Raw genomic sequence first — 16898 nt, forward strand, 5'->3', positions numbered from 1 at the left:
TCTAACTTGTTCCCTGTATCTATAGCCATCCCCTTTTGCTTTCCAGGCAAACAACAGACCTTTGGTTTCCCTCTATGGCCCCTTTTTCTTTTTGGTGTTTAAAAAAGCAGAACATGTCTGTCTTTCCTTTTCCAAGATGTTTTGTTGTCATTCAGGGAATTATCTCCTGAGAAATAATTAGTAAGCAACACCTAAATGAGCTCTACTGACTTCTTTTTTTTCCACTGAGAAATATATAATGTCCACAGTAACATTTTGGTTTTATGCTATATCTGGGTTTGCCACAAATGTGAAGTGACAATAGAAATGGAGCAGAGGTAGTTCCTGAAGAGAAGGGAAGAATTTGGCACAACTTGGCAGTTTATTCTTCCCCAGTTAATTCCTGGAGTCAGCAGTGTCTCAGCAATAAATGTCTTGGTAGAACTTGCAGCTGCTCCTTAGGGGAGTCTCAAGCAGATAACAGAGACTCACACCCAGATAACCAGAAAGAGGTGAATGTTTCCAAGAACTATGTGTAGAAAACACTGGGGGAGATGAAAGCAACCAGAGGAAGCACTAGAGCTAATTATATGCAAACAAGGAAAAAAATTGCTGAATGTGACTATTTTTACTCCTAGTGAAGAAAAGCAGATATGAGATCTTAATGTTACATTTGCCCATCGTGTTCGTGCTTTCATATCTGAAAAGCCTTTGGATAATATTAGTCAACAAAACATAATTTGAGTAACCCGTAGCTGGCAAAGATGGGGGCTGTTAAATGGCTCTCCTACTGTCTTGACCTTGTAGCCCTTACACAAAGGAAATAAAGGAATGAAAAGTTCTTCTCCTCTGTCAACCCACTGTTCCTCTGAGTGATAATTCAGGCTTGCTAATTTGTAGTCATTTGAAACAACCAGTGAGTGAGTATATCAGCACTCTGTTTTTTTTGTTAGAATTGCATATATACATTAAAGAAAGTTACCTGTGAACTTTTCTGGTGTTAAAATAACATTGGTAATAATGGCACTGGAATCAATTTAACTTACTGTAACACATCAAACCTAAAATTTCTCGATTCCGATGAAGAACATGTGGTGGTTTTTTTTTTTCTTTGTGTGCTGAATTGTTTCCAGGGGCTGTAGTAACAACAGATATCCTTTTAGGCACTTTTGTTTAATATTTCTTATTGCAGTTGTGAGCAAAAGTTGTGAACAAAAACAAGCTTGCCATTTTTAAATGGTGTATATCTGACTAAATTATGGTTAAGTTGGCCCAAACTAGTTCTCCTTTTTAAGAAGCTAAGCCTTTTTTATTCTGAGCAGTAGTCTCACTAATGGTATGTAAACAAACCAGCTATATGCGTAAGAGCTGTGGATGTGGCTTCACAGTACTTTTAGATATAAAAGTAGTCCTTGTAACTAACCATAAGTTGTGTTTGTAGAGGAGTTTGTTCCCTTTTCTTGACGTTGATTTTTCTGATCGCTGCCAAGTCCACTTCTGTATACAGATGACTGTACAGCTCTTTCAGTTCTAGGTAAAATAGGTATTCTGCAAGTTAGCTTTTTTGTGAATTGCTGATTTGTCAGTTAATTCCAGAGTGACCTTGGTGAACCCATGTGTAGTGTGTCTTCAGATATGTTGTAGGCTAACTAACAAGGGCCCAGGAGTAGGTACAGGAAGCAATTAATAGAAACTTCTTGTTCATCTTGTCTTATCCGCTGTAAGTGAAACCACTTGGGATGGTTTCTCTCCCAGTTGAAGAGTATGAAAATATATGGACTGTCTTAAGTGCAGAAAGTCCTTTCCCTTCAGAATACTGTGGGACTTCTTTATGGGCAGGACAAATCAGCAATAGTAAAACCATCTAATTTGGTGTGCAGGAACTGAGGCAAGTCTTAAGTTATAAGGTGTGTAGGACATACGTTGTTGAACATGCATAAGGAGGACACTAAGAAGGCTATTCCCACAGTTATTCCCACAGTGCTTCATATCTTCTCCAATTCTTGCAGCTTAATGCAAGTTGTGGTCATTAATTTGTATACCATGCCTGCCCAGAACTGATATGAAAAGCACTAGATATTAAGAGTTAAGAAAATAAATATAATTTCAGTGTTCTTACTAGGAGAGCATGATTCTGATGCTGTGGAAATTGGCACGTGTGTTACTGCGTTCCTGGAAGAGCGTTTCCATTCTGACATTGCTACGTGTGTGCAGTGAGGTACGAGTATTGTTGTGAGAAATGTCTGACGCACTCATGTTTGGTTGAGTCCGGTCTGTCTTGTTAAACCAGTATGCTAAAATATAACATGTGCAGCTAGGATCACCGTGGAAGTTGCACTTGTAATTTTTGATGGACTTTGGAAATATGCTTCCCTAAATAATAAGCCTTAACTCTATGTAAATGTGCATTTTTGCAAGATTTTAAGCGCACACAGAGGTAACTTTACATTAACCATCTCTTGAAGGGTTTAGTGTAAAAGTTGTCTAAAGAAGTACAAGCAAAACTAGTGGGTTAGAACTGTTGGTAAGCCACAAAAATACCCAGTGTTTTATGCTAGTTTGCTGGTTTTCGCGATTAGTAACTTCCAGTTCCTGTTACAGATGACGACACTACAACATCCTTCATTGCTATGTGTAGTTTGAAATCAATGCGTTTTTCCCCACATCTAAGTCACCATATTGCACTCAGACCTGTATCAGGAATTTGTGACCAACTCTTTTTAGCAAAAACACCAGGCAGCTTATGACTTCCATAAAACACTGGAAACGCTGGTTTGCTTGCTCTGGAATGAAATGCATTTACATACTAAAAAATAACTGTCCAAAATAAGACAGTGATTATACCTGTCCAAATTATGGAGCTGTCTTTTTTTGAGTGTCCCAGTGGAATAAAGGCTCAGGCAGCAAGTTGTTTAAACTATAGATCACTCTTCATCTTCATCGTGCGCCCATACCATCAGGCAAAATCTGAATATTCCTGAAGTAATCTTCTCACAACTTAGTGTTTGCATGCTCTCTCGTAGACTTGTTTTCATTTCATTTCTCGTTTTGTGAGCTAGCCTTGTTGTGTGTGTGGTTCCAGCAGGCAGTATGCTGTTTCTGATTTTTAAATCTCTTCTTGCTCATTAAACGCTTCTTACTTTTAAGGTGATACCTTTAAAATTTGTAATTGAGAGTGATAACCTGAAAAGTCTTGGCTAGTCACAGTCTTCAACTCTCCTCCTCCAGAAAGCACAACACGGGAAACCCATGTTCTGTTACAAAATAAAATAAAATAAAGCCTTGTTTAGTCTTTGTAGCCTGACCTTTGGATGTCTAGAGAGCATCAAGGAGGAACAGGGAGTTTTTCTTCTGTTTCTGGCTTTGCTGTGACTGCTATTTGAAAAACTAAGAGAAATTCCTCATCTGTGTATTGAGAAGAAGCCGTTAGGGACTGAAATGAAGTCGAGAGAAGACAAGGATAGGGAGGTGACTCGGTTGGCGTTTACATATTCCTGTGTGGGTAACAAAAACAGAAGCGTGAGAGAACCTCCCTGAATAAACATATATGGGATTTTTAGTGACAAAGGTGAAGCTAAGCAGACTTGAGAGGGGGGAAAAAAATCGACTTCCTCTAAGCAGTGAGGGTGACAATAGACGTGCTTTTTCCCTTGCCTCACCCGATCACTGAGGTGTGGGGTGGTTTTTGCTGTTTTTTCCTCTCTCGAGTCTCAATGATTTATCCTTCTATAAAGTTCACACTCTGTCACAAACATTATTATTATTTTTTTTTTGAGTTAAATCAGAAGTTAATAGATGGAAATCCACCATGAAGCAACTTCTAGGCTACTTTGTCAGTGAGTAACTTCACAGATAAAGGAATGGGATTGGAATTGGGAAACGAACAAAAAATGACCTGCTTTGCTCTTTGAGGTATGGTGGTAACCCAGTTCTTCCACCTGGATGCGAGGAGTGGCCTGTGGGTGGCCCTCGGCTACGTATAATGTGTGAGCAGGCCAAGGCCAGCTCCTTTACAGGGACTGCTTTTTGGGAAAGCGGAGGCTGGAAGTGGAGGTGCTGGGTACTCGTTTGCTCTGGAAGGAAGGAAAGCTGACAGGAGCAGCTGAGGAACAAATATGTTCTTTGGACAGCATTGCTGCCGCCTTGCCAGCTGTGTCTGGGGGTCCTCTCCTGTGTTCATCAGCAGCAATGTTCCTGTAAGTGAGCCCATAAGGGTGGTTGTCCCTTAGCCAAGCCCATTCCCACTTTTTGTTTTTCCTGGAGGATTTCTTTAAGGACAAAATGCATTTAAATGGTGCAGTGGAAAAGAGGTCCTTCCTTCAGGGGTTAAAGAGGTGCCCACAATGCCAGGGTAATGATCTACCAGGAAATAATCCTGGACGTAAAGCAGCATGGACATGACAGCCACTTCAGTGTCTGCTGATGTGCACGCTTGCTCCATGGTAAATACAGCTAGTGAGCACAGCTGGGGGGTGGCTGCACAGCAGGCTTCTCAGCCTTCAAGTTCCTTCTTGAAGAAAGTAAGTTGACTTTTTTTAGGGTGACTGTCTGTTTACTCTTTGTATGTACCTATTCAGAGGCGCTGCTATCCAAAGAACTTGAGGTTAATAATGTCTGAATATGCCAAACACTTTGCCTTAGTCATGTGCATGAAGACATCTGTAAAACTGGACGATAGCAAAGATATCACTTCTTGTTTCAATCATGATTCACTTGTTGAAGATACTGACTTTCCATCTCCAAGCTGAGGATTTTCCTGTTCTGGTGGAATTCTTCTCCTCATTCATCTATAATTAGATCTGTAACGACACACTAGACTTCTCCCTGCCATCCCCCAGCCCCCCACCAGTAATGATCTGGTTCTAAAGTGAATTTTAATCCTCACTTGAAGGAGAACTCTTAAAATATTTAGCAATGTGTTGCCTCTATTGTCTTTTCCCCAAACAGCTTTTTTTTGTTCTATTTTTTCTCCTAGAGCAGTAGGAGTGAGTCAAGCAAGGCTGTAGTAGTATACCCAAGGGAAAATTGGCTGCCTTTAAGGAGTCTATCCTTGAACTTAATCTGTTTACTTGTTTGATGTTACCTTGAGGAGCAGAGATGTAACATTTCATTTGAAGGTTGATTACTTTCTTAACTGTGCATGATGTGGCATTTTCCTTTTGTGCTTTTGCGTTGGAGATTGCTTTATGTACTTGGATGTTAGGTGTGCTCTGTCAACCTCTATTGACTGAATAGTTTCTTGCAAGGACTTTTTCTCTTTTCTGTGCTGACTAAAGAAAGATCAAAGCATTATCAATTTCAGTTATGGAAAACTAAAGGTGTGAGAACTTGTAATTTAATCACTTATAAAATACTTGCTGGCTTAATTAAGGTTTGTTCAACTGGAGCTAAGCTACAGAAATGGTTTCTCTTACGGAGTTTGTCAGATGCTGAGATGTGCAGAACTGCTGAATGGAGCAGAGATTACCCCTTTAACAAATGCTGTGTCTTTGTACAGGCCGCCGTGGTGTTGTGGGGGACTTTGAGGATAGCAGGCTTTTGGATTGCTTAACCCTTCTCCACAGTTACTGATTTTTGGCTTCCACGTAGAAGTGTCCACAGCATGTCTCTATCTGGGCAAACATTTGACAAAACACAAAAGGAGACCTGTAAATGCTCCTCGGGACGTATTGTCTACATCCACATCCCTAACCCATCTCTCACCCTCTTCCCCTGTGCCTTTGAAAGAACTGTGGGCCTGTCAGCTGAAAGAAGCTGAGTGAGAACACCATATTCCACACCTTTTATAGCCTGAGAGTGATGTGCCTAGGAGAAAGAGCTTACCCCAAGCTTCCTCAGACACCTCAGAGGTAAAACTCTGATTCGAGTAGTTCTTCCTTATAGGCACAGGTGTAAAACATCTCAAAGAGTCGTTTGAGTAATCTACTTCCCCTTGCTGTATAGCATTTAATGTATATCAGCAACAGTCTGCAAGTTCAGTGTTGATCACTTCTGACAGTCATTCTTCAGTGCTGTACTCAGTATTAATATTATTGCCTCCCCCTTGTTTTGCAGCAGATCTTAAGGTTTGACTGCCACCCACTCATGTACCAGATTTCACATCAACCACAGAGAAGAGGAAAACTTTACTCAGCCTCTTGGCAATCATCCCACTTCTGGGCTTTCGGTTGCCAGTGATCAGTACAACATCTATCGCAGAAGTGTATGCAAACGAATATTGTGTAAACTATTCTTTTCTAGATGCTCTAAGTTAGGAGTGGGAACACTTTTCGATGTGGTTGAGTTCCAGCATGTGTCTTCCTTCAGCAAAGGTGAAGAACTCTGATGACATGTATTTTTTTTCCCATTATGTAAACTGGTATGAGGTGAGCATCATAGGATGAGCAGGCTGGTACCCCATAAGCTACCAGCAGCTTGTTTGTACTTGCTGAGAGTAGGCGTCAGCTATCCAAGAATTAGGTAGGCCTCAACTATATAGCTCCACTAGACTCCTAAGGAACAACGTGCCTATGTTCTTGCATCAGTTTCATTAAAAAAAAAAAAAAGCGTAGAAGCTGTCCAATAGCTCTCTCTCTGTCAGTTCCTAGAGACCCACTGCTGTCTGGTTTGTTTCTCTCGAGTCTTCTGAATGGCAATTTACCCTCATCTTGAAATTTAGGGCTTGATTTCCAGGTCCTGGGGACTCTGAGCCTGAAGAACAGGTGCTGTGCAGTATCAACAACGTAGGTCCAAAGCATTATCAAGCGTTATGGGTTTGGTAGCGTCTTTCAAATCTCAGTGTCAGGAGGCTTTGTTTTAGGGGAAACTAAAGCAAGAGCTCACATTCCTAAGGATAACCTCAAAGAACTATTGAAAACCAATGGATCAGCATAACTAAAGCTGTGTCTGATAGAAAAGAGTGTTTGTTTCTCTGAGTGGTGGATGAAGTGTGGTGTTCTTACTATCAAAACAGCTTTGACATTTGGTAGGATCAAGTAGTATAAAAAGAAAATCACAGGTGCAGCTGTTTAAGTTGCGTGTACGTTTTAATGGATTGAATACCTGGAAAAACTTGTAACGTTTACCTTCCAAGCATTTGTTTGTTGCGCAAACAATTTTTTTGCTCTTGTTGCTTATCAGAGAATGTTTCAAACTTGTGTAACACACCAGTTCTTACTCAGAAATTTGCAGAGAAGTGGACTTATTGGTAAGCTGAAATAAGAGTGGAGAATTTCGGTGAAGAAAAATGGAATGTAGAATAGCTGCATCTTTTTTTTTTTTTTTGTAAGAAATAAGCATTCAGCACTTCTGCAGGATTTGGGGAGAATAAGTTGGCTTTTAGTGGGAGTCTTGTTCAATCTTCTGGCAAATGCTCTAAGCTTTGTGTCAATGTTACAGTTTCACATAAGTTGTTAAAGCAATTAATTTATGTTAGGAATCACTTCTTTGATGTGCTGCTTCATGATACAGACAATGCACTGGATTTTGTAGGCTTTGAGATTTCTTTTTTTTTCCTCCCTTACAAAACACAGTTCCTCCCTCCGCTGAACAAGACAAGCTTTGTAGGCTTTGTTTTCTTTCCTTCCCCTTCTCCTCCTCCTTCCTCCTACACTTTGCGTGGGGGGTTTTGATTTGGTTTGTGGGTTTTTTGTTGTTGGTTGGTTTTGGTTGTGTTTTTTTCCTATTTCTGCCACCTAGTCTCCTTCAAACACTTAGTGCACAGACTGTATTTAACTACTTGATGCTTTTTCAAAGTGTAGTGTTAAAATGAGGTTGCAGAGCAGGATGCTAAGCTATTAATTCAGTTTACTGACAGGTAGGCCTGAAAAATCAATGCAGCAGTTAGAGACACATCTGCTGTATGCTTTTTCCCTGAGGTTTCCACCTCCACAGCAACACCAGTAGAAGGGCATGTGATTACCTTCACATGCAGATTATGCGGAGGGAGTGGGTCTACACAGAGATGCTAGACTGTTTCACGATAGGTTTCTGTTTCCTTTCCTCATCTTTGCTGTAAATGAGGTAAGCTCTGACAAGGACACTGGGCGAGTTGCTGGCCGTAGCTGATACACCAGTAGCGATGGTGTGGGTCTTTCGCTTTTAGTAAAGCTACTAATTTGCTTTTGATAATATAAACATTCAGTACAATACTAATCCTTGACTTCGGACGTTTTGGTTCAAGCGTGCTAATTAGCATGTGAACTCTTAAGTACATAAAACCACAGACACTGTACTTCTGGTTTTGGTATAAAATAATTACCATGGGTAAGAGTGCTTCTTCACACTGTTGGCTTCAATGGCTTAAGTTCCCTAAGGAGATGTAACAGATGAAAAAAGTTATTGCTGTGTACTAGCATCCCATTGCTGGAGAGCTGATCGGTTCTTCCAGGTGCTAGCTGCATTTAAGAGCTGTGTAGCTGGGAACATAAGATTTGTCTGCTGCTACTGAACCAAACAAGTGTGAAGTGCTCAATGCAAGCTCACAGCCTTATCAGCAGGAGATCAAAGACTGCAGGGAGAAAGTAAGTGGTCTTTATTCACTTCTTCAGCAGTTCCTTCCTTACCTTTTGTCTTCTGTTTAAACAATATAGGCAAACAATGCCAGTGATCCTTGGTCGAGCTGGAATGTTGGGAAGTCTGGGAACTGGGATAATGGAAACTCTGGTGACAGCTGGGCGACGAAACCTGAAAGTGCAGGTGGCCAGAGGAACAGTGCTTTGAATAACTGGGATACAGCAGCAGCATTTGGTCATCCCCAGGCATATCAAGGACCAGGTGTGCTAATAATACTTTTATTTTTAATAAATTAGGTGGACAGTAGATGTGGGAACTGCCTCATCTTTCGTAACTATAGAACATTTTTTACTTAAATACAACAATAAAAAATAAATACTTTTCCTGGTAGCAAATTACCAAGTGGATAAACTGAATACTAAAATAATGCTTTTCCTTTAATACTTTTAAAATTAATTTCGTTTTAAAAAAATCAGATCCACAATAACAAATGTCTCAAACCTGTATGGAAATCTGGCAAGCCAAAAAGTCTTGAACAACATGCCTGAGAATAGATCATTTGTGCACAACTTGCATTAACTGGAACTTAAACGCCCTTGAATTTGTACCCTCAGGCCTGTGAAGCAGAAGTCTCCAAGTCCTTGATTTTTGGGAAGTATCTAGAAGTAATCTATCTTTCAGAAGGCTCCTCACTTTTTTTGTAGTAAAGACCTAAATTAAGAGGAGAGCTCATAACTGGGGAATACTAACCTGGAGTATATGAATATGTAAGACCAGTGATTTTTTTAATTTTTTTTTAACACACCAGCATCTCTCTTTAATGTCTACCTCCCTCCTCCCCCTCCAATGGATTTCTAGTGTAGTGTTTTGCAGCATGTATTTGATGGGGATGATGATAACTGAAGAAGAATCAAAAAATACAAGGTTCAACTAGCTCATCAGTATTATTACATTGTTGATTGTGTATGAGTGCTGAGGAGGTTGCTTCTGCTTTTTAAAGAGAAAACATTTAACTTTTTTCTTCCCCTATGTTAGCAGCTGCTGATGACGATGATTGGGATGATGACTGGGATGACCCAAAATCATCTTCACCATCTTATCTTGGTTACAAGGAGACTGAGTCGTCAGAGGCTGGGGGTCCTCAGCGTGCAAACTCTCGTGCAGCTGCTATGAAGTTACCACTTAACAAGTAATGGAAAATGCAAGATGAATGTGTATTTAATGAATTGGAATTTGTAGAGTTGTATAAATGTATTCCTATTAAACCTTATTGAAATATGCAGTGTACATCTTAGTTTGGGGGTTAAAATTGGAGGTGGATTCAGCACTGACTATTTGTGATCAGAGAATGCACATTCATGAAAGCCTGAAAGTACATGACAACCTATTTTTGGAAATGTTACACAGGCAAAAGATGCTTTTACAAGTGCTGAATTTCTGGACCCGCTGATCTTTAAATTTTTAATTATATTTAGCACTATACGTGCTTAGTGAAAATGAAAGGTGATAGATGGCATGTGCATACAGCAAGACTAATCAGGCATGCTGCTACAGAATTATTGAGCAATTAGTGTTGCTAGGAGTGGAAAGATTGTTCTGCTGTCTTGTGAGTATCAGCCCAGGTTGATTATTAAGCCATAGGAAGCTTGATTTTACTTTTGGATTGGCAAATATAGATAAAATCTTACAGTAGCATGAAGTTTGGTCTGTGTTATACATTATTTTATGTTACAACTTAATGTTTGTTTATTCTAAAATTACTGTTACTCTGAGAAGTTACCCTGTGGTAATCTTTAAATGAATGAAAGCAGAACAGAAAACAGTTGTACAACGATGGTCTCCCCAGGTACATAACTAAAATTAATGACTGGTCATGCAGAGATGGTTGATTTTGTTCATCAGTGGATGTTTTATGCAGTCTTGCAAGAGTACCTCTCCATCATTCTGACATTTTCTTGTTGCAAACTCATTTAGTTTGACCAGCATAAACACGCTTTAAGAGCATTATTTGTCTGTAAAGCAAGCCATACGTCTAGTGTTTCTGCAAGCAAACAGTAGGTAGGCAGTACTTCAAGGGCTAAGTATCTTAATTAAAAAAGAACCACTGTTTGCTTTCTGTAAAGCTTTTTACAGACTTTAAGGACACTATGGTGGTTTTTATGTGGTTTTATTTCAAATTATTTAACTCATGCTTAGAAGTACTTGTTAAATCTACAATGGGTTGTTCTTTTGGATGATTGAATTCAAGTTGTCTGAAACAGCAAGGTTTGCATGTGTGTGCACACTTGCAGACTGGGCTGCAATGAACAAAGTGGCAAATGCTGCTTCATGTTCTGCTACTACATTTGCTCTGATGGTCTGCAGAGCACATGTAGCTACTTCTGCCCTTCAAGAAGTGGGCTGCATTCTGTAGATAAAAGCTGGCAGTTGGTAGCTCAAACTGTTCTGCTTTTTCAGGGCAAATAGTTGATAATCCATGGTACAGTTTTCTACTCTTAAGAAATGCTAAACTTTAATCTTAGTGGTTGGGAATTCTGTACGTGTCAAAAGGGAATGCAGAGTAAACTTCTCACTTTGTTTTCGTTAGATTTCCTGGATTTGCAAAACCTGGAATGGAACAGTATCTGTTGGCAAAGCAGCTAGCAAAACCGAAAGAGAAGATTCCCATAATTGTAAGCTGTGTGTGTGTGGCTCTTGTTTGGTGGGTTGATTGTTGTTTTTTTATTATTTTTTATTGGGGGGGGGAGGGGAGGAGGTTGAAGAGGGATGTGAAGGGAAGTGGTGGTGGTTGCTTTTTGCTTTTTTTGCTTCTGTTTTTTCTTTTAAATCTCCCCACCCTTCCATTCTTCCCCATGCTAATTGTTAGGCTTAGGCTAGTCACATGAATGTGGGTTAGGAGAAATGGGTGTTTAACCCGTAACAAGAAATACAATCATCATCGTGAAACTACAATATTTAAGCATTTTAATGTCGCATAGATAACACTTCAGAGTATCACTGAGAAGTTTTGTCAGGGTCTAGTCCTAACTCATTTCTTCTAAGTGTGCTGATATTTTTTTTTTTTAATTCTTCTTAGTTTTTCTTACCTACATTAATTGTGGTTGTGAAAATAAGCCTTTTTGAGGTGAAGGGTGCAGAACAAATGCATTACACTGTCTATCAGCTTTTTAGATAGTTGTCAATTACAGTAGAACTGCATTCAAAAAGGTTTGCAATATTCAGTCATGATGGCCAGGTCATCTTCTGATCTAATAAACAGACTGTTCTAGATATATGCTATTATAACGAAATGTGACTGAAGTAGCAATTTCTACAATTCACCGTTCCTTAATTATGTGGGAAAAATTGTAAAATACAGAGAACATGAACGCAACTGTGGTGAATTATCTTTGGCTGCAAGAAACTCTTGTGTTTCCTGATTCTCAGGCTCTCACTGAAATTAATGGAGAGAATTAGGAACTCTGTTTTCAAAATACTCTTAATTCATACTGAAAGTATTGTTTTCCTTGTTTGCAGCTGGAACAACATAATACGTTGAATTAAATGCAGTAATATTTGCAATTTCTTGCAGATCGGTGATTATGGCCCAATGTGGGTTTATCCTACCTCTACATTTGACTGTGTTGTGGCAGATCCCAAAAAAGGTTCTAAAATGTATGGTCTCAAGAGCTACATTGAGTATCAGCTGACCTGCACTGTAAGTGTATCTGAAACAGGATCATCTCTCTCACAGATATGGGTCATTTCTACATATAATAAAGCTTGTGTTATTTAGTAGCAGGGTTGTAAGTGATAGTTTTTAGAAGTTTTCCATTAGGAAAACTTGTAAAAACAGTTCTTCTGTATCTATAGACTCAAGGCTGTAAATCAAATTTTATTTATATTCCATATATTTACTGTTCCGGTCACACTTGTTTCATGCCACTCTCTCGATGCCTGTCAAAATTCAGAGTTGTCTTTCTTTTACAGAACACTAATCGGTCTGTCAACCACAGATACAAGCACTTTGACTGGTTGTATGAGCGTCTCCTGGTTAAATTTGGATTAGCCATTCCAATTCCATCTCTTCCAGACAAGCAAGTAACAGGTAAATGTTTCCCAGCTGTGGGTTCACAGGAAGAGAAATCAGGAGATAACTTCTGTTCAATGTTCAATTATTTCTTACTATTTGTGTTTTTTCCCTATTATGTTTAAAGAAGATATTAAAAAAAAGTACTGTTGCTAAAAAAACACTGCTACTAAACTTAGGTTTTTTATTTAAATAATTTAATTTTAAATTATTTAAAACTGGGCTATTTATTTAGAAACAAACAGTTATTACAGAAGAGAATACTTATTAGAGAGAAGCGATAACTGCTTATGTTCTGTATTTGCAGTTTGTCTGAAGGAATGATTTTGAGATTTTTGGTGCTGCTTTTCTTTTTAATTTGATTGCAAAGGTGTGCTGTGTTGTAGCACCTTTAAAACAAATCTCCCTGAGGAAAGGGAGCATCCTCCTACAAATTGTTCTTTGCTTGTAAATAAAATGTTGCAGTTATTCCTCGTACTGATTGATTTTTACAATTGTTTTAGAAAGCATCTTTCATTTGTACAGTGCTGTGCTCCAGTTTCTGCTCAAGCTGGATGGGCATCATTCTCTGAAGCCTATGGAAGTCTGTTCTTAGTTCAAGGAAAGTGGGATTGGACAACTTAAATGATCGTGAATTCAGTCACTGCAATTGAATATGCTAATGCCTTTGCATTTTCAATGGTCTCTAGCTCATCTTTCTACAAGGGGGTGTGGGTGTTTGTGAAGAAACAAATGAGCACCTGTACAGAAGGAAAGTGCATTACTTCTGCATGTTTCTACTGGTGTGTTTAGTAGCAGGATTTTTATAAAGCCTTTAGGACAGCCAGCTAAAACCAAACGTATGAAAAAGGGCATGTAGCCAACCATGTAGCTGTGAGCATAAAAAATGCAGCATCTCTGTCGTGTTTGAAGAAAGATAAGCATTGATGCAAATGCTGGGATAAATGCCGAGGAAACTGAAAAGTGAGGAAGTGACTTCCTCTCCTCCCCTTTGTTAGCCTCGTGTTTAGAATTCACCAATATCTTTAGACAAACTTGTGCATGTGGACTAAAAGGAAGCCAGAAGACCTGGTGGGGTCTGTACATTTCATTGTAATTATCTTAAGACTCAGGAGTTTGACATCTTAACTAAACTTTGCCTGTGGCTTTCTGTCTTTTGGGGTCTGTGGGAGAGGATAACTTCTCTTATTTCTTTTTGAAATGTTACAGGAAACACTGAAAAATGGTGTTTATCTTTCACACTTTTGAGGAGGGTTCTTTCTAGACTGTCTAGAAATGCCTCTTTCTGTCCACTAGTCTTAGCACTGTGAGACTCTGACCATCATTGCTCAGCATCATGATTTTGCTGGCAATTATATGCCTAATGACTAGCACAAAACTTCCAAATATTACTTACAGGAATGCTGCTATTTCAGTATAGTTGAAGGGTGGAACAAGGTACGAGTGTGGGTTATGTAATCTCTCTTACATAGCACTTGTTATTTTTTTCTAGTTAATTTGCAGGAAATGTACCTATACTTCATTTTTCACTAATGGTGTTCTTTACTTGCTAGTCATGCCAATTTCCATATTTGCAATTGAAAATAAAACCTCACCCTTGTAGAGCTGCTGCCATAGTAACTATACAGTAAAATTACATTGAAAGTATTGAAAGTACATGCATTCAAGTTTTGTCATCTGTGCTGCTATGGAAATTAGAAGAGTTGGTGTGCTGGAAGGATCTCTCATTCCTTTCAAATACATCTTGTTCACTCAGTGCTCTAGAAGTCTGATATGGTGCTTTTTTTTTTTTTTTTTTTATTAGAAGTGATTCTCTTAAGACTCTCCTAAACAATTTGTGTTAAACTAACAGGTTCTTGTAAATACACAGTGCTGAAGCACTACTGGCTTAAAAAATATTTTTGATTAGTGCTAAAATCTAACTGCCAAAAAATCAGTTACTAAGTATTACATGTGTGTATTCTAACCAGTTTATACATATGGTTCATTGAGATTTTTTTTTTTTAATTACTTTCAAACATTCATGGTAAATGAACAGGTAATAGACAGAATTATGTTTGTGGGAAGTATTATCTTAAAATCTGTTGTTTAAAATTGGACTGCTTACATACAAAGGCTCTGTTAGCTAGGATATGATGTCTTGGGAGGTGGGTAGTTCCTTTTTCTCTAACTCTTATGAAACTGACACTGACTAAGAATTTTTAAGACTGACAGAAAAATGCCTTCATTCTGAGTTTGTGCCTAGCTTTTCTCTTGAGTCATTTGACTATCTAATTTTTCCATCCACGTGTTTATTAATCTTTTTTTTTTTCCAAAAAGCTATTTGAACCGTGGGTGAGGATTATGTCCTTTTAGTGTTTCCTGACTATCTTTAAAAGGAGCAGTTCCCAGACTATAATCAATATGCTGCACTCTAAGGTTCTTCTGATTTGTCAGCATAATGTAAGTCAAGAACTTACTTCATGTAAGTTCTGCATCCATTTAATAACTCACTAGATGAATTACAGGATCAGTGTGTATAGATATCTATATATCTATATAGATATGCACTAAATGTGTGTGTTATGTTCACGTACATAAAAAAAGACAAGCCGGGGTTGTTCAAGTGGAAACGTAACAATTATTGTTCAATGTGTAACAGGGCGCTTTGAAGAAGAATTTATCAAAATGCGCATGGAGAGACTGCAAGCTTGGATGACAAGGATGTGTCGCCATCCTGTTGTCTCAGAAAGTGAAGTTTTCCAGCAATTTCTCAATTTCCGAGATGAAAAGGTAAGAAAGACTAGGATTGAGGATCTGCTCCCCCCACTCCCCTCCTTGAAACACGAATTTGGCTCTGTAACTGCCTCGTTTGTCTGCCCCCCTGTGGGCAGTAGCGAAGATCTGTAAACTGCTGGGCTTGGTATATTTAGCTGACTGATTAAAATCAGGCATAAAGTTACTTGTCTGAAATGCTCTATGCCATTCTAACAGATGTGCTCTTGAAAGTAGCTTTGCTGCCAGTCTTTAAGAACAGTTTGTGTCCTCCAGCAGAAAGGAAACACATATAAGAGATCTTTTGGCTGTTTTCCCTAATGCATCTCTGTCAGACTTACTAATTACTGCAGTCCTCTGACTGGTACTGCTTTGCTAACAGAAGCTGTTTTACAGCGGAACTGGCATGTCTGATCCTGTATTATACTTTAAAACAAACAAACAAAAAAATCCCAAACGCAGTTGTAGATGGAATCGGTGGTAATAGGATTATGCTGCTGTCTTATCTGATAAAAGAAGCCCTTTTGAATTCCTCCCTGCCTCCTCCCTTCATTTCTTTATGGGTTTATTTTTTTGAGGGATTTAGTGTTTTCACCTTCAGTAAATAATAATTTCTTTGTGATTTGAGCTGCAGCTCCATTAATAATTTAGCTATCTACTGATGAGGAAATAAACAGGAAAAATCCGTTCTTTTTTCCACAAAATAATTATACTAAATACACAGACATTCTCCTCAAAAAGTAAATGATCCTTGGAGGTTTTTAAGACCAGACTGGATAAAGCCCTTAGGTCACACCTGATCCTTTTTGAGCTGGAGGTTGAACTACAGACCTCCTGAAGTCAATTCCAAACTTGATTATTCCATTAAGTAAAGGTTTAATAACATAATAATTGCAGTCCTAATGAAGTGCTATTTGGATGGCCAGTGGAGAGTTGTATAATTGTGCTAGTTAATCAGTGGTTCTTAGCGTCTAACTTACGGAGTGATGTAAAAAGAACAGATGTGATACATCTGGAATATTTTTGTCTGTTCCCATTAAAAATTTAGTATGACAATTGCATACTAGTCTCATGATCATCTTGAGTAGGTTCTGATATCAGCACCATCACATGCACATACAGCTGAAAATAATTGTCCTTAAACTGTATTTCAGTAATATACAAAAAGGGTCTGTTTACCCCCAGAATCTAGAAAACAAAATGCACAAGGAGGGGGGAGGGTAACTCTAAGAAACATTGCCCCTACTGAAACTTCAGTTTAAAATGTTTTCATGTATGGGTGGTCTGTTGTCCAAGAGATTTCATTCACTGCTTGAGCACAGGTCCTTAAAGTTTGATGAACAACAGTGGTCAATTTTTAATTTTTTCATTCCTCAAGGAGTGGAAAACTGGAAAGCGGAAGGCAGAAAAAGATGAAACTGTAGGTGTCATGATCTTTTCTACGATGGAACCAGATGCTCCTGACCTGGACATGGTAGAAATGTAAGGTGGTGTTTTTTGTTTTTGTTTGTTTGTTTGTTTGTTTGTTTGTTTGTTTAAGCATAATGTGTTTGTATAGGCAATATATACTGATTTATTGTAAAACTAAAATAGTAAGTATGCA

The 16898-nt window shown here is 38.6% G+C and overlaps 1 protein-coding gene across 2 annotated transcripts in view; it reads left to right on the forward strand.

Annotated features, from left to right (window-relative positions):
• Window positions 1-16898, forward strand: part of SNX9 (sorting nexin 9) — a 58646-nt gene that overhangs the window by 22751 nt on the left and 18997 nt on the right. Inside the window, exons 5-11 of one of the 2 annotated variants that reach the window (XM_032184066.1) lie at window positions 8550-8733; window positions 9508-9661; window positions 11060-11144; window positions 12044-12169; window positions 12442-12559; window positions 15183-15313; window positions 16674-16777. In XM_032184066.1, the coding sequence (XP_032039957.1) occupies window positions 8550-8733; window positions 9508-9661; window positions 11060-11144; window positions 12044-12169; window positions 12442-12559; window positions 15183-15313; window positions 16674-16777 (902 nt within the window). The remainder of the gene's footprint in view (window positions 1-8549; window positions 8734-9507; window positions 9662-11059; window positions 11145-12043; window positions 12170-12441; window positions 12560-15182; window positions 15314-16673; window positions 16778-16898) is intronic. The other variant, XM_032184067.1, reaches the window with a different exon arrangement.

This window comes from Aythya fuligula, chromosome 3, assembly GCF_009819795.1.
Source record: "Aythya fuligula isolate bAytFul2 chromosome 3, bAytFul2.pri, whole genome shotgun sequence".
NCBI classification, from domain to species: domain Eukaryota; kingdom Metazoa; phylum Chordata; class Aves; order Anseriformes; family Anatidae; genus Aythya; species Aythya fuligula.